The 18,380-nt window shown below is 40.8% G+C and overlaps 1 protein-coding gene across 2 annotated transcripts in view; it reads left to right on the top strand.

Moving 5' to 3' along the window:
* The window catches only part of CRLF1 (cytokine receptor like factor 1), a 92,957-nt gene that overhangs the window by 30,271 nt on the left and 44,306 nt on the right, over positions 1–18,380 (top strand). For both annotated transcript variants that reach the window (XM_070745432.1, XM_070745442.1), the window contains exon 2: positions 17,500–17,781. In XM_070745432.1, coding sequence (XP_070601533.1) covers positions 17,500–17,781 — 282 coding nt within the window. The remainder of the gene's footprint in view (positions 1–17,499; positions 17,782–18,380) is intronic.

Raw genomic sequence — 18,380 nt, 5'->3', positions numbered from 1 at the left:
TTTTGTTTTACACGGTTGAGTCCAAGCCACCGTTTTTGCGTTGTTGTAGGAAAGCACTTCCAAACACAGCAGGGGGGAGGGAATAATTATTTTAAAATTTAAATGTAAGCTACGCTGATCACCTGGTACACATTTACAAATAAACCAATCCCAGAATGGATTCTGTTTAATGTGGAATGGAACACCAGAATATGATTATAGCCACTGTCTTTGTTTTATTATGGGAGGAGAGGAAGCCAAGGGGAAAAGGGACTAGAGGCTGCAGTTTTTGTTTGAATTCTTGTTGGGGCATTGATACCTTTTTCATTTTCACTGTACAGGTAGTCCTCAACTTACGACAGTTCATTTAGTGACTGTTTAAAGATAAAACGGTATCTTAAAAAGAAGTGTCTTATGAGCATTTTTCACACAACTTTTGCAGCATCCCTATAAAATAAAATAAAATAAAAATAAATTACATAATCCAAATTTGGATGCTTGGCAACTGACTCGTCCGTGTGATAGTTGACGTCCTTGGGTCACGAGATCCCCTTTTGTGACCTCCCGCCAAGCGAAATCAAAAGGGCAGCCAGATTCACTTAACAACCGTGTTACTAGCTTAGTTAACAGTTAACAGGTGTAAACAAAAAAGATCGTAAAATGGGGCACTGAACAATGTAAATTTTGGGCTCAGCTGTGGTCGTAAGTCAAGGACCACCTGTATTGATTTAAGCTTATGAACTTGAGCCAAAATGTAATAGTGTAATAGCCACCCCGAGTCTTTGGAAAGTGGCAGCATACAAATCCAATAAATTATTATTATTATTATTATTATTAATAATAATTATTATTTATTTTTGTTTGTCATCAAAATTATCTTAGGTAGATGAGTGACTATAAAAGTCTGAAAAAGGAGGGAAGGAGGAAGAGGGAAGGGAAAGGAAGAATAAAATCGAAGGAAGAAAGGAGGCATGTCAGAGGTTTTGCAGAATTGGCTAATATAAGGCACCCCCCGAAAATAAGGCGTAGTCAAGTTTACATACGGTACGGTGGAAAAACATACGGTACCATTCAAAGCTGTTCATAGCGGTACCGTAATAATGTGGTGTCCCCTGCTGGCCCCTTCCATCACTTTATACCGTCCATTACAGCAGACACAGTCTGCTGCTGTCTCACCGCTATTACAGTCTCCACTATAGTGCGTAGACTTAATTCCTTGGTGGCCGGAAGCTGCAATAGCAGGAGTATACCGTTGTACCATATAAGTGCCGTTGTTTGTGTGTGTGGGTGCCTTACTGACAGGTACCGTACCATAATCAGTGTACCGTATGGTACACTTTCTTTGGGGGTATCAGCTTTCCTGCCTGTGAATTTGTCTTATTTGAGAAATATAAGGCACCCCCCAAAAAATAAGACGTAGCACAACTTTTGCAGCAAAAATTAATATAAGACAGTGTCTTATTTTCGGGGAAACACGGTAGATTGAGGAGTGCTATGCTTCCCTAAAAGAGGCACCTTGAAAGAAAAATCTGTTTTTCCGACCTTTATGATTATGATGATGATTATTATTATTATTATTATTATTATTATTATTATTTATTAGATTTGTATGCCGCCCCTCTCTGTAGACTCGGGGCGGCTCACAACAATAACAAAGACAATGTAAGAACAAATCTAATAATTTAAAAAACACTAAAAACCCCATTATTAAAAGCAAACATACACACAAACATACCATGTATAAACTGTATAGGCCCGGGGGAGATGTCTCAGTTCCCCCATGCCTGACGGCAGAGATGGGTGTTAAGAACTTTACGAAAGGCAAGGAGGGTGGGGGCAGTTCTGATTTCCGGGGGGCAGCTGGTTCCAGAGGGTCGGGGCCGCCACAGAGAAGGCTCTTCTCCTGGGTCCTGCCAAACGACATTGTTTAGTCGACGGGACCCGGAGAAGGCCCACTCTGTGGGACCTAACCGGTCGCTGGGATTCGTGCGGCAGAAGGCAGCCCCGGAGATATTCTGGTCCGATGCCATGAAGGGCTTTATAGGTTTGGAATACACTGTGTAAAAGAGCATGAAGACATGGTTACAGCAAGCTGCCATTTTATAGCTCTGTGCAACTTCCCCTGGCTGGGTTACAGTTTGTCGGGAGACGGGAAACGAGACGTTCCTCCCCCTTCCAATGAATCCCCCTTTCCATTCTTCCTTCCCGTGAACCTCCCAAGCGCCGAACACCTGGATTAGTTTCAGCGAATTCCTCCTCTTTACCGAGGTCATCAGGCCCCAATTAACAGACTTGGCCAATTCCCCAGTTCAATCAAGCTGTCTCAGGTATTACATCTCTTTGCGAACTGGAAGAGAAAATAGCGCGGTTCCCCCGGGGACAAAGAAGGAGAAATTTGTAGGTTAAAACTTTTGCCAGCGTGAGCACAGATTTCAACCATGCCGGTGTGGTAATGATCCTCAGCATCCTTGAATCGGCTGCCTGGAGGCAAACCTCTGGATTTTATTATTATTATTTTGTTTAAAGTGGGTTGATTTCAACCAAGAAGATAAGAAGGAGAAATATACGTCGTTTGATTCCATCAGGGGATCTGTCTACTGTAAATCCCTAACAGTAGCCAGATTTATTTCAGTCCGCTAGAAAATTTATAATAATTAGGGGTGGATTTAATATTGGGGTTAGACTCAGATTTAAAATCTTACAGGGTGATCTGGGTTAGTCATTTTATTACCTGTTAGCAAAACTGACTTGGAGATATGCTGCTTTTGGACCTGTGGATTCACACAAAGCAAGTTTCTTTTTATTTATTTATTTATATTTTATTTTATTTATTTATTTATACAAAAAGATATTGACAAAATTGAACGGGTCCAAAGACAGGCTACAAGAATGGTGGAAGGTCTTAAGCATAAAACGTATCAGGAAAGACTTAATGAACTCAATCTGTATAGTCTGGAGGACAGAAGGAAAAGGGGGGACATGATCGAAACATTTAAATATGTTAAAGGGTTAAATAAGGTCCAGGAGGGCAGTGTTTTTAATAGGAAAGTGAACACAAGAACAAGGGGGCACAATCTGAGGTTAGTTGGGGGAAAGATCAAAAGCAACATGAGAAAATATTATTTTACTGAAAGAGTAGTAGATCCTTGGAACAAACTTCCAGCAGACGTGGTAGATAAATCCACAGTAACTGAATTTATGTTTCTATGTTTCTATTTATTTATTTGTTTATTTGTTTATTTATTTTGTCCAATACACAATGAGGGTTTTAGTGGGTATATATCTATATACACATAGTAAAATACATGATGAAGGTTATAGAGGAGATACTCATAGTAAAATATATCTAAGAAATAATAGAAAAGAAGATATAGGAATAGAACATATCAATGAAAGAATAGAAGAAGAGATATAGGAATAGAAGAAAGGGATAGGAGATATAGGAGAGCAATAGGACAGGGGACGGAAGGCACTCTAGTGCACTTGTACTCGCCCCCTTACTGACCTCTTAGGAATCTGGATAGGTCAACTGTAGATAATCTAAGGGTAAAGTGTTGGGGGTTTGGGGATGACACTATGGAGTCCGGTAATGAGTTCCATGCTTCGACAACTGGGTTACTGAAGTCATATTTTTTACAGTCAAGTTTGGAGCGGTTAATGTTAAGTTTAAATCTGTTGTGTGCTCTTGTGTTGTTGTGGTTGAAGCTGAAGTAGTCGCCGACAGGCAGGACGTTGCAGCATATGATCTTGTGGGCAATACTTAGATCTTGTTTAAGGCATCTTAGTTCTAAACTTTCTAGGCCCAGGATTGAAAGTCTAGTTTCGTAGGGTATTCTGTTTCGAGTGAAGGAGTGAAGGGCTCTTCTGGTGAAGTATCTTTGGACATTTTCAAGGGTGTTAATGTCTGAGATGCGATATGGGTTCCAAACAGACGAGCTGTATTCGAGGATGGGTCTGGCAAAAGTTTTGTAAGCTCTGGTAAGTAGTGTGAGATTGCCAGAGCAGAAGCTATGTAGGATTAGGTTTACAACTCTTGAAGCCTTCTTGGCTATATTGTTCAGTTATTGTTACTGTGCTTTCTCGCATAGCCAGCCAAATGTTCGGACTGGATTCGGCATTTTTATCCATCTATAAAATCCTTCCCAAAGACCTGGGATATTGTTTAATAATATTCAGGGATTGATTGATTGATTGATTGGATTTTTATCCCGCACCTCTCCAAGGACTCAGGGTAGCTTACAACATGATAAAAAAAAAAAATACGACTGTGCAGAAATGGACAGATTAACCCAAAAAATTAAAAACAAAGAAGAATCAAAATATTATGAAATTTGGGAAAAAATTTATGACTGGGTCGAGACAAGGAAAATAATAATAATAATGGTAGTAAATAAACTAGATGTTCTTAAAATCAATCCGAGACACAAAATTAAGATCAAACCAATCTGACTTTAGATTAATTGTATGATAGAACAAATGTTTGACAACCGCTGATGCCATAAGCTGTATATTGATATTAAAAGGAAAAAAAAAAGAACTGTGAGGCTAACAGTGCAACGGGGAGGGAGGGGGAACTAGGGGCAGCTCTGTATAAGGTATTTTAGAATTTAAGTACAACAACTACACAAATAATAATTATTGTACTGTGAAATGATACAATATGTACAACACTATATGCCTGCTCTTTTTAATCCTTGTATTATAATAAAAATTTATTTTTTAAAAAGAAAAAAGAAAAAAATACAATTCTGAAATCCAATAAAACTAAAAACAAACAATCTAACCCCCCAATTTAATCTAAAAACAGCCATATTTAATCCACCAACATACTTTCCATTCAACATACATTCATTCATAGGTAGGGGATGATGATTAATGCTCCCAAGCCTGTTGGCACAGGTGCGTTTTCAAATTCTTGCAGAAGGCAAGGAGGGTGGGGGACGGTACGAATCTCTGGGGGCAGCTGATTCAAGGGGGCTGGGGCCTCCACAGAGAAGGCTCTTCCCCTAGGCTCCCGCCAAGTGACATTGTCTCATTGATGTTACCAGAGCTGCAGTTTCAGAAGCTTACCAATCCAAGCAGCAAATCAGCCCAACTAGCTAACCAACCCAACCAGCCAGCCACAGAGCAATAGATATGGAGTTGAAGTCTTCAATGAAACAAAGCAGCAGTAAGAAGCAGTGTTCCTTCTAATTTTTTTGGGGGGTGGGCGGAAAAGTATAGTGTCTGAGCGGCAGTCCCTTTGGGACTGGGCGGCACAGAAATAATAAATAAATAAACAAACAAACAAAAACCCCACCCTGTTTTGCCTCAGAGAATTTCAAAATAAAATACTGTACTGTGTGTCTATAACAGTGAGCTCATAATAGGGCAATTCTATCAATATCAAAATGCCACTTAAATAGTTGAGCTAGTTTCAAACTAGATTTTGATTTTCTTTCTCTCTTCCTTACTCCCATTCTTTTTCTTTCTCTTTTCCTTCCTCTCTTTTTTCTATCTGTTTCTCTCTCTTCCTCTCTTCCTCTCTCTCTCGTTCCCTCTCGGCTTCTGGGCAGGTTTGGAAAACTCTGAGTTGATGATGATTTTTAAGTGAGCGATTGCTCACTGCTCAGCTTAGAGGGAACTATGGTAAGAAGTCTTGCAAAATTTTATTGATTGATTGATTGATTTGATTTGTATGTCACCCCTCTCCGAAGACTTGGAGCGGCTCACAACAGGAATACAGAAATACAGTTTTAAATAAAATGCTTTTCAATAAAATAATATAGAACAATACAAAGTTTCCACTCTGCTGGAAAAGCATCAAAACTGACAACTGAGATCAATATTCAAAATGAAGCCTTAATTTTAGAAGCCTGGAATTTATTTCTGTAGTTTTTGAAAGAAAACGATGAGGACCAGTGAGAACAGAAAAAGAAAGAAAGAAAGAAAAATCACAAGTGGTCCTCGACTTACAACCACAACTGAACCCCAAAATCATGTTGGTAAATGAGACAGTTTGCCCCTTTTACGAATTTCCTTGCCACAGTTGTTAAGTGAATCCCTGCGCTTATTAAGTTTTGGTTGTTAAATGAATCCAGCTTCCCCATTGTCACAAAAGGGGGGTCACCTAACCCCAGGACATTGCAATTATCATAAATATTAGAAACATAGAAGACTGACGGCAGAAAAAGACCTCATGGTCCATCTAGTCTGCCCTTATACTATTTCCTGTATTTTATCTTAGGATGGATATATGTTTATCCCAGGCATGTTTTAAATTCATTTCCTGTGGATTTACCAACCACGTCTGCTGGAAGTTTGTTCCAAGGATCTACTACTCTTTCAGTGAAATAATATTTTCTCATGTTGCTTCTGATCTTTCCCCCAATTAACTTCAGATTGTGTCCCCTTGTTCTTGTGTTCACTTTCCTATTAAAAACTCTTCCCTCCTGAACTTTATTTAGTCCTTTAACATATTTAATTGCCAAGTGTCTGAATTTTGAACACATGACCAAGAGGAAGTTACAACGGTTGTAAGTGTGAAAAACCATCATCACTTTTTTTAATGCACTGTTGTAACTTTGAATGGTTGCTAAACGAATGGTTATAAGCGGAGGACCACCTCTAGTATCTTATTTTAAGTCTCCCGTTCATGCAGAATAGCTTACAATTTAAGTTATTTTATATATTAGTAGACTGCGGCCCATCTATATGTACAAAACATTTTTTTTTACCCCTACAATAAACAAGTTGCATAGTTTTCACTAACACACAGCCATCGGTTGTTCTGACTTTGGCAACAAGTCCCATTTTAATTCTTTCCACTCTCCCAGCTTGTTCCTATTTCCCTCCCCCCCCCCATGTGTCGTTTTCTGCTTTTCCCTGTGCTTTTTAAAGGATAACTCAAGCATAAAAACGTTTTCGAGAAAAGCTACGGATGTCCATTAGGTTTTACAGAACTGTAAATGTCCCGGGATTAAGCAACGTTTCCCGTTTAAATAAACACAGAGTTAAATATATGTCTATTATGGCTAGCAAGTGCACCGTGTGCTTGACCGCTCATTCATCAATGCATTAATCTAATACATATATATATATATAAATATATAGTTCTCTGTCATCCTTCCACTTTTTAAACAGCTTCCGAAAGTTAAAACAGTGTGACAAGACAGATTCCCGTTCATTTTTTAAAAAACGGGAGCGGAGGAGAGGGGAAAAGACTTGAGTTGTAAATGTTGCAGGTTTATTCCTGCAAATCATCAAGAGTTGAGTGTTGAATTTCCTTCGGTCTTCATTTTTGGCACGATCTCTTCTCTCCTCTCCCATAAGTAGAAGCCCTACTCAGGGACGTTCGGAGGTGTTTTTTCCTGGAGTTACATGATCGAAATAGAGGTAGACCTTCATTGAATAGAATAGAATAGAATTTTTATTGGCCAAGTGTGATTGGACACACAAGGAATTTGTCTTGGTGCATATGCTCTCAGCGTCCATAAAATAAAATATACATTTGTCAAGAATCATGTGGTACGACACTTAATGATTGTCATGGGGGTCAAATAAGCAATGAAGAAGCAATATTAATAAAAATCTTAGGATATAAGCAACAAGTTACAGTCATACAGTCAACATGGGAGGAAACGGGTGATAGGAATGATGAGAAAAACTAGTAGAATAGAAGTGCAGATTTAGTAGAAAGTCTGACAGTGTTGAGGGAATTATTTGTTTAGTACAGTGATTTTCAACCTTTTTTGAGCTGCGGCACATTTTTTACATTTATAAAATCCTGGGGCACACCACCAACCAAAATGACACTCTAAGACACTCTCCTCTCTTTTTCCATCCTTGTCTCCTCCCCCACCCTTTTTTGTGTGTGTATTCACACTCTTGAACCATTTCCAAAAACAGGTGAGGGCTTGGGGTTTTTTTCTCTCTTATTTTTTGGTTGCTTTTTATCATAGGCTTTAAATCAAGAGTCACTTCTCTCTCTCTTTTGTTCCTCTCTCTTTCTTCTCATTCTCTGTCTCAATCACTTTCTCATTTCTCTTTTTTCCTCCCCTTTTTGCTCATTTCTCTCTCTCCCTCCCTCCCTCTCCCTCTCTCTCTCTTGTTTTCTTGCTTTCTTTCTCTCTTTCTCTTTCTTTCACTCTCTTTCTCTCTTTGTTTCTTTCTCTCTCTTTCTCTCTCTCTTGCTTTCTTTCGCTCTCTCTTTCACTCCTTTTCTCTCTCTCTCTCTCTCTCTCTTGCTCTCAGCAAAAAGTTGTGGGACTGGAACCTGAGCTTCCTTCTTCGCGGCACACTGGACCATGTCTCCCGGCACACTATTGTGCCGCGGCACACTGGTTGAAAAACACTGGTTTAGTAGAGTGATGGCGTTCGGGGAAAAACTGTCCTTGTGTCTAGTTGTCTTGGTGTGCAGTGCTCTGTAGCGACGTTTTGAGGGTAGGAGTTGAAACAGTTTGTGTCCAGGATGTGAGGGGTCAGTAAATATTTTCCCCGCCCTCTTTTTGACTCGTGCAGTAACCATTGAGTGAACATTGTGTGCTGAAAAAAGTGACCTACAACCAGGCTGGGATTGCTACTTATCGCCGCTACCAGTGCGATGCGCACGCAACTTCAGAAATATTTTACTTCTGAGCATGCACAGGAAGCAAAATCTTGTGAAAGGGCGCATGCACATGAGAGATTTTGGTGATTTTTTAATTGCTTCCGTGCGTTAGAACCTGTTGGTATGTCTCGGTATAGCTAGGCTAAGAGACCTTCGACATACACCGAGCAGAGATTAAGAAGAGTGTGGATGTGTGTGTGTTATAGCCAATAATGACACAGACTTAGTTATGCTGATTAAGTACTATTTACATATATACATAAAACAGAAACAATCTATAAACTGCACATAGCAAGCACTAAGCAATACAATACAATATGCACATAGCAAGCACTAAGCAATACAATATAACCTGCATATAACAAGCACTAAGCAATACACACTCCCCCCTCAAGGTAAAGACAAAAGTGAATGAGCAATTCAGCATCATTGTAGGAGAAAGTACTGGCGCCCTCTTATGGCGAACCAGCGAAAACTCTTAAAGTGATATTACAACTATTAACATGGCAATCCCAAATAACCATGTACCATGTACTAACAGAACCTCTACCTGGTAGGTGGATGACTGGTTAGTGTGTCCAAAGTAGGATAATTTGAGCCTTGAGTCAGAACTTTTGGGATGATTTCTTCAGTGATCCAGTGGTTTGTTTTCTTAGCTGTCCATGACATTTATTTATTGTTAGAATTGAAAGGGACCATGAAGGCCATCGAGTTCAACCCCCTGCCCAAGCAGGAACCCTATAGCACACCAGTCAAGTGGCAGTTCAATCTTCTCTTAAAAATGTCCAGAGTGTTGGAGTTCACAACGTCCGCTGTAGGTTGTTCCATTGGTTGATCGCTCTGACTGTCAGGAAGTTCCTCCTTATCTCCATGTTGAATCTCTCGTTGGTCATCTTCCAGCCGTTGTTCCTCATCCGGCCCTCTGGTGCCCTGAAGAATAAAGTGATCCCCTCCTCTCTGTGACATCCCCTCGTATACTTGTAGACTGCTACCATGTCCCCTCTGGCCCTCCTTTTCTTTAGGCTATCCATGCCCAGTTCCCTCAGTCTCTCTTCATAAGTCTTGGTTTCCAGTCCCTTAATCATCTTGGTTGGTCTTTTTTGCACCTTCCCCAGAGTTTCAATATCTCTTTTGAAGTGTGGTGACCAGAACTGAACACAGTACTCCAGGTGTGGTTGGACCAGGGCGTAGTAGAGTGGTATTAAGACTTCCCTGGTCTTGGAGTGTATTCCCCTGTTGATGCAGCTTAGGATTGTGTTGGCTTTTTTAGCTGCTGCTGCACATTGTTGGCTCATGTTTAGTCGATTGTCCACCAAGACTCCGAGGTCTCTTTCGCAGTCGCTACTGCTAAGAGGGGTTTCTCCCAGTTGTATGTGTGTCCAGGGTTTTTTCTGCCTAGGTGAAGGACTTTGCTCTTGTCGATGTTAAACATCATTTTGTTGGTGTGGGCCCATTGTGTTAGTCTGTCCAGGTCTTTCTGTAATTTGAGCCTGTCTTCTAGTGTATTGGCTACCTCCACCAGCTTGGTGTCGTCTGCGAATTAGATCAGTTGCCCTTCTATTCCCTCATCCAAGTCGTTGATGAAAATGTTGGACATTCTCAGTCTTTTGCTCTAGCGCCAAAGTTCAAAAGCATCAAACTTCTTATCCTGCTTCTAAGTCCAACTTTAGCTTCCATGGATGTTCACAGAGAAGACCGTGGTTTGCACCATTCAAATCTTTGTAGTCATCCCAGCATCTGAATATACTAGTAGTCCTTGACTTACAACTACAACATTTCCATTGTAATGCAAGACGGTTGTTAAATGAAGTTGCCTCACTTTATGGACATTTTCGACAGTGAATCACAGCATCTGTTAAGTTAGTCATTTGGTTGCTAAGTTTCTCTTTACAGCCCCAAATAAAGCAGAATTGAGATTATCATCGTTATCAGTTGAGAATCTCCAACTGTACTGTGGTCAAATTCAGCCTAAGCATCTAACATTTTCTAGGAAATCATTATTACAATGGTTCTCAACCTTTGTACTGCCGCAACCTCTTAATACAGTTCCTCATGTTGTGGTGACCCCCCAATCATAAGTCTAGCGCCAATTCTCCCAACAGAGCTTGAAGCTGATTGGCAGGAAGGTCAGAGGGACACCCCCACTGTAAACGCCTGATTGGTCGGATTGTAAAAATAGGTTCCAAGCCGCCACAATAGAAGCTTTAGTTCCTAATACCATGTGAAAGTTGTCCCACTAATATAAATGCTTAGCGGTGTTTTTCCCCCCTTATCTTTCCTCACTTCCAAGAGTGCGTTCTGGTTTTCTTCACTGCCAGTTTGCTCAGTGATGTGCTGTGTATACATGTGCATGTGCCGTACTAAAAACACAGGTTTCTGCACATGCGCAGAAGCAAAAAACAAGATGGCAATGCCTATGGCACCGCTGAGAGAGCCGGTTTGGGGGCGTGGCAGACCTGAGTCGCTGTCCGTTCCAACGACCCAGGCCGACAAATTACTATCAGTTCTATTGGACCAGGAGGAACCTCACCCCTGCTCACTTCTCTTTCCCCTTTTCCCCTCCACTGCTTTTCTATTTACTTGGTATTTTGTATTTTATAATACAGTGATACCTCGTCTTACAAACGCCTCGTCATACAAACTTTTCGAGATACAAACCTGGGGTTTAAGATTTTTTTGCCTCTTCTTACAAACTATTTTCACCTTACAAACCCACCGCCGCCACTGGGATACCCCACGTCCGGACTTCCGTTGCCAGCAAAGTACCCGGTTTTGTGCTGCTGGGATTTCCCTGAGGCTGCCCTCCATGGGAAACCCCACCTCCAGATTTCCGTGTTTTTGTGATGCTGCAGGGGAATCCCAGCAGTGCAAAAACGGGCGCTTCGCTGGCAACGGAAGTCCGGAGGTGGGGTTTTCCAGCGAGGGGAGCCTCAGTGAAATCGCAGCATCACAAAAACACAGAGGTCCGGAGGTGGGGTTTCGAGGACTTCGGTGTTTTTGCGAAGCTGCGATTTCACTGATGCTCCCTTCGCTGGGAAACCCCACCTCCGGACTTCCGTTGCCAGCGAAGCACCCGTTTTTGTGCTGCTGGGATTCCCCTGAGGCTCCCCTCCATGGGAAAACCCACCTCCGGATTTCCGGGGTTTTGTGATGCTGCAGGGGAATCCCAGCAGCGCAAAAACGGCCACTTCGCTGGCAACGGAAGTCCGGAGGTGGGGTTTTCCAGCGAGGGGTGCCTTAGTGAAATCACAGCATCACAAAAACACAGAGGTCCGGAAGTGGGGTTTCGAGGACTTCGATGTTTTTGCAATGCTGCGATTTCACTGATGCTCCCTTCGCTGGGAAACCCCACTTCCAGACTTCCATTGCCAGCGAAGCACCCGTTTTTGTGCTGCTGGGATACTACCCCTGTTGAGATTCTCCTGCAGCATCGAAAAAACACAGAAGTTCAGAGATGGGGTTTCCCATAGAGGGGAGCCTCAGGGGAATCCCAGCAGCGCAAAAATGGGCGCTTCAGCTGGCAAAAGGGGGGTGAATTTTGGGCTTGCACACATTAATCGCTTTTCCATTGATTCCTATGGGAAACATTGTTTCGTCATACAAACTTTTCACCTTATGAACCTCGTCCCGGAACCAATTAAGTTTGTAAAACAAGGTATCACTGTACTTTATAACCCTATAAAAGTGCTAAACACGAGAGTAAGGGAAAACATACAATTTCAATCACTTTTTATCAAATTTTTCATGGCGAGCTCCTCCTCCAGCCGCTTAAAGCATCCATAACAAGGAACCTAATAAAATCCAGCCTCTTGAAAACTTTCTGGCCAACTTGTTAAGAGTAATTTAGTTCTCCAATGTCACTTAATACCTGGCCATTAAATATTGTTTTTTTTTAAAGCTATACAATATATTGCCAGGTTTATCTGGAGGCATAAATATTCAATTTCTCAGACATGGTTTTTTGCTTTCTGCAATTCCGCCGTTGTCTTTTTCCTCTTCTCTCCAACTTGAACTCTTAATGCACTTCCCTTTCAAAATGCGTGTTCTGCCCGGCATCTATATAAAATAAGAGAAGTCCAGTTGCTTGGAGAAGGGAAGAAATGGCTTTTTTGGAACCCCGTCAGCTGATTACAATCAGCTGTCTGTTTGGAAAACCCAGTTTGCAAAGCTTTGAGTGTCTGTTGTAAAGGGATCCTGTCTATACATCCATTTGGTCCTGGAGGGACGCCAGTGCTAAACCCCTGAAATTTGGTCTGCATCGTTACGTACAACCAGCAAACTTCGTGGTCTTTGGGGGGCCCCCGTTGGAAAGCAGACATAAACTTAACTCTCTCGTCGGTATAGTAATTGTTGGGTTGGATTTCATTATGTAGCAATTCTTCAGTTGGTTCCACCACCCAGAGCACCTCAAAACACAATGATTTATCTATCTATTTATTTATTTATTTATTTATTTTATTTATTTTGTCCAATACACAATGAGGGTTTTAGTGGGTATATATCAACATACACATAGTAAGATCCATGATGAAGGCTATAGAGGAGATACTCATAGTAAAATATATCTAAGAAATAATAGAAAAGAAGATATAGTAATAGAACATATCAATGAAAGAATAGAAGAAGAGATATAGGAATAGAAGAAAGGTATAGGAGATATAGAAGAGCAATAGGACAGGGGACGGAAGGCACTCTAGTGCACTTGTACTCGCCCCTTACTGACCTCTTAGGAATCTGGATAGGTCAACCATAGATAATCTAAGGGTAAAGTGTTGAGGGTCTGGGGATGACACTATGGAGTCCGGTAATGAGTTCCACGCTTCGACAACTCGGTTACTGAAGTCATATTTTTTACAGTCAAGTTTGGAGCGGTTAATATTAAGTTTAAATCTGTTGTGTGCTCTTGTGTTGTTGTGGTTGAAGCTGAAGTAGTCGCTGACAGGCAGGACGTTGCAGCATATGATCTTGTGGGCAATACTTAGATCTTGTTTAAGGCGTCTTAGTTCTAAACTTTCTAGGCCCAGGATTGTAAGTCTAGTCTCTAGAGCCAAACATTTTTATATACCGTCCTGGGCAATGCCCAAAGCATTTTATAGAGAAAAAGATGATTTGGGCATTTCCCAGGGCTGTATATAAAAATGTATGGCCCTAGATAAATCATTATGTTTTTAAAACAATGACCAGAAAAGAAAGAGAACAAGGAGATTATGATCCCGCTATATGGAGTGCTGGTGAGAGCCCATTTGGAATCCTGTGTTCAGTTCTGGAGACCTCACCTACAAAAAGATATTGACAAAATTGAACGGGTCCAAAGACGGGCTACAAGAATGGTGGAAGGTCTTAAGCATAAAACGTATCAGGAAAGACTTAATGAACTCAACCTGTATAGTCTGGAGGACAGAAGGAAAAGGGGGGACATGATCGAAACATTTAAATATGTCAAAGGGTTAAATAAGGTCCAGGAGGGGAGTTTTTTTAATAGGAAAGTGAACACAAGAACAAGGGGACACAATCTGAAGTTAGTTGGGGGAAAGATCAAAAGCAACATGATAAAATATTATTTGACTGAAAGAGTAGTAGATCCTTGGAACAAACTTCCAGCAGACGTGGTTGGTAAATCCACAGTAACTGAATTTAAACATGCCTGGGATAAACATATATCCATCCTAAGATAAAATACAGAAAATAGTACAAGGGCAGACTAGATGGACCATGAGGTCTTTTTCTGCCGTCAGACTTCTATGTTTCTATGTAATTATTTTTTGTCTTTTGCCTGCGATTAAACAGGCAGTTGAGCGTGTAATTTAAGAAATAAATAAATAGGAAGAGGATATGGAGTTGTGTTTTTTTCTTTCATATTTACAGGGTGTCCAGCAAACCTGGAAAACAGGGAAATCGGGGAATTATCGGGGAAATCAGCAGTTCAGGAAATATCGGAATTATCGGGGAATTTTTGAAAAAAACCCGAATAAATCAGGGGGGGAAAGCTATTAAAAATTTTAAAAGTCAGGGAAAAATCATGTAAAAAACCCCAGAACCGGATCGTGCTGCCTGGTGGCATGAGGTATTCTATTGCGAGCAATGCACTCTATTCCAAAGTGTTGACCTTTCAGAGGACCCAAATTCATCTTCTGCTAAACTCCCGACTGAACCCACCGATCAAGGCTTACTGCTTGTCAAACATCCTACAATGGAAGTGGAGCCCATATTACATGGTAATATCTGAACTGCCCCCCCAGGAAAAAGAGTGTTTGGAGTGACACCTAGTGGTGGTTCCCCACAGAAACCCTGCATTACAAAAGAGGTTGGGAGACCTTGATAATTAAGCTTGGAGAAGGCATCCACTGTGGTTCAGAAACTACAAATCGTCCAGAATGCAACCACGCAAGCAGACATGGGCTTTCCAAGGCATGCCCATGTTTCTCCAGCACTCCGCGGACTGCATTGGCTGCCGATTGGCTTCCAGACGTGATTCAAAGTGTTAGCTATGACCTATAAAGCCCTACATGGCATTGGACCAGATTACTTGCAGGACCGCCTCCAGCCACATGAGTCCCAGTGACCGGTCAGGTCCTACAGAGTTGGTCTTCTCCAGGTTCCGTCAACGAGACAATGTCGCTTGGCGGGACCTAGGGGAAGAGCCTTCTCTGTGGGGGCCCCGGCCCTCTGGAATCAGCTCTCCCTGGATATTTTCACTGCCCCCACCCTCCTTGCCTTTTATAAGAGTTTTAAGACTCATTTATGTCGCCAGGCTTGGGCCAATTAGACCTTAGCCCCTGGCCAATGAATAATTGTATGGTTGCTGTACAAATGGGTGTGATTGGTTTTAATATAAGTAGGGATTTTAGATAGTTATGTAATTTTAATTTAATTTGATTTAATTTTATTGTAACTTATTGTTTTTATATGTTGTAAGCCGCCCCGAGTCTTCGAAGAGGGGCGGCATAAAAATCCAAGAAAGAGAGAGAGAGAGAGAAAGAAAGAAAGAAAGAAAGAAAGAAAGAAAGAAGGGTGACTTTAGGCCAGTACCCTGGATATTGAGTTCTAATCCCATTTTAGGCATGAAAGTTGGCTAGGTGATTTTGGGATAGACATTCTCTCTCTTAGCTCAACCCATCTCACAGGGTTGTTGTGGAGAAAACAGGAGGAGGAATGGTGTGTTAGATATATTTGTGAAAATAATAAAGGCAGGATACAAGTAAATTTAAAAAATAATAAAAATAGAAAATGGCTACTTTCTATTTCTATTACTTTCTATTACTGCTGTAGGAAGAAGGCTTTTAATGTAAAATTGTTATTTTAGACTTTAATATTAGATTTGTTTATTGTGTATTGTTTTATCACTGCTGTGAGCTGCCCCGCGTCTACGGAGAAGGGCGGCATACAAATATAATAATAATAATAATAATAATAATAATAATAATAATAATAATAATAATATTAACACCCTTGAAAATGTCCAAAGATACTTCACCAGAAGAGCCCTTCACTCCTCCACTCGAAATAGAATACCCTATGAGACTAGACTTTCAATCCTGGGCCCAGAAAGCCTAGAACTAAGACACCTTAAACAAGATCTAAATATTACCCACAAGATCATATGCTGCAACGTCCTGCCTGTCGGCGACTACTTCAGCTTCAACCACAACAACACAAGAGCACACAACAGATTTAAACTTAATATTAACCGCTCCAAACTTGACTGTAAATAATATGACTTCAGTAACCGAGTTGTCGAAGCGTGGAACTCATTACCGGACTCCATAGTGTCATCCCCAAACCCCCAATACTTTACCCTTAGATTATCTACGGTTGACCTATCCAGATTCCTAAGAGGTCAATAAGGGGCGAGTACAAGTGCCCTAGAGTGCCTTCCGTCCCCTGTCCTATTGCTCTCCTATATCTCCTATACCTTTCTTCTATTCCTATATCTCTTCTTCTACTCTTTCATTGATATGTTCTATTACTACATCTTCTTTTCTATTATTTCTTAGATATATTTTACTATGAGTATCTCCTCTATAACCTTCATCATGTATTTTATTATGTGTATATAGATATATACCCACTAAAACCCTCATTGTGTATTGGACAAAATAAATAAATAATAATAATAATAATAATAATAATAATAATAATAATAATAATAAGTAACACATAGCACACAGATAATCCTGTAAGGGCAGGATGTTTAAAATAAACATAAGACTGCCTAATTTTTTTCCCTAAACAGAAGGGTTCCAATTACCTTAGGTGAATGGAAGCCTAGATGAATAATTTCTATTACTGCTGTAGGAAGAAGGCTTTTAATGTAAAATTGTTATTTTAGACTTTAATATTAGATTTGCTTATGGTATATTGTTTTATCACTGCTGTGAGCCACCCCGCGTCTACGGAGAGAGGCGGCATACAAATATTATAATAATAATAATAATAATAATAATAATAATAATAATAATAATAAGTAACACATAGCACACAGATAATCCTGTAAGGGCAGGATGTTTAAAATAAGCAGAAGAGTACCTAATTTTTTTTCCTTAGACAAACAGAAGGGTTTCAATTACCTTAGGTGAATGGAAGCCTAGATGAATAATTATTTAATAATAAAACTAGGCAGGCAGGTTTTAATCCTATCATATCTACAGAGGGCATTCCGCATTCTTATAGACATGAATAGTTAACCTTTGCTTTTAGCTAGAACAATAGAAGAAGAAGAAGAAGAAGAAGAAGGGCTGATAATTATTATTAATTGGATTTGTATGCCACCCCCTCCGAGAACTCCGAGAATAGCTAATGCTATTTTGTGACCGCCAAGTGGCCTAACCTCTCACATTCGGGATTATTTTTGGACATCCCCCGCTCTAGGAACAAACCAACCAACCGACACCAGAGACATTGATCTGATCTTTTATTTCCCCCTTTCGCTACAGACCCAGCCATCATAGCTCCCCAAGACGCCACCCTCCGCATTGGTGCATCCTTCACAGCCAACTGTTCCGTCACGCCCAATTCGGGCCTGAAGGCCGAGGACCTTTATTGGACCCTGAATGGCCGGAAGCTCCCAGCCGAGGCCTACAAGGTCCTGGGCGCTACTACCATCAGCGTCACCCTCACCCAGCTGAACGGATCACGGCAACAGTCAGGGGATAACCTGGTGTGCCACAGCAAGGAAGGCGGAAGCATCTTGGCTGGGTCGTGTCTCTATGTAGGACGTACGTCAAAGGCTTTGTTGGGCGCATTTCCTAACTCCCGCCACCTATTTTCTGGGTCAGACCATTTATGGGTAGTCCTCAATTTATGACCATCATCCCAAAGCTGCTTTTCCTCCCCCCCACCCCAAAATAACTCACTTTTGGACAACCATAACCTGGCTGACCACAGACATGACCACATTTGAACCCCTAAAGTTCTCCTACTAAATGAGACAGTTGTTAAGGTGAGTATTGCCTCATCTTATGACCTTCCTTGCCACAATTGTTTGTTTGCTTGTTTGTTTATTTGGGGTAAAGATCAGAAGCAACGTGAGAAAATATTACTTTACTGAAAGAGTAGTAGATGCTTGTAACAAACTTCCAGTAGACGCGGTTGGTGAATCCACAGTAACTGAATTTAAACATGCCTGGGATAAACATAAATTCATCCTAAGATAAAATACCGGAAATAGTATAAGGGCAGACTAGATGGACCATGAGGTCTTTTTCTGCCGTCAGACTTCTATGTTTCTGTTTATTTATTTGTGCAATTTATATGCTGCCCAATTCCAAATTGGACTCTGGGCAGCTTACAATAATAACAATAAATACAAAGCAAT

Source organism: Erythrolamprus reginae, chromosome 1 (genome assembly GCF_031021105.1).
Source record: "Erythrolamprus reginae isolate rEryReg1 chromosome 1, rEryReg1.hap1, whole genome shotgun sequence".
In the NCBI taxonomy this organism is placed as follows: domain Eukaryota; kingdom Metazoa; phylum Chordata; class Lepidosauria; order Squamata; family Dipsadidae; genus Erythrolamprus; species Erythrolamprus reginae.
This window is presented reverse-complemented; position numbering and strand designations above follow the sequence as displayed.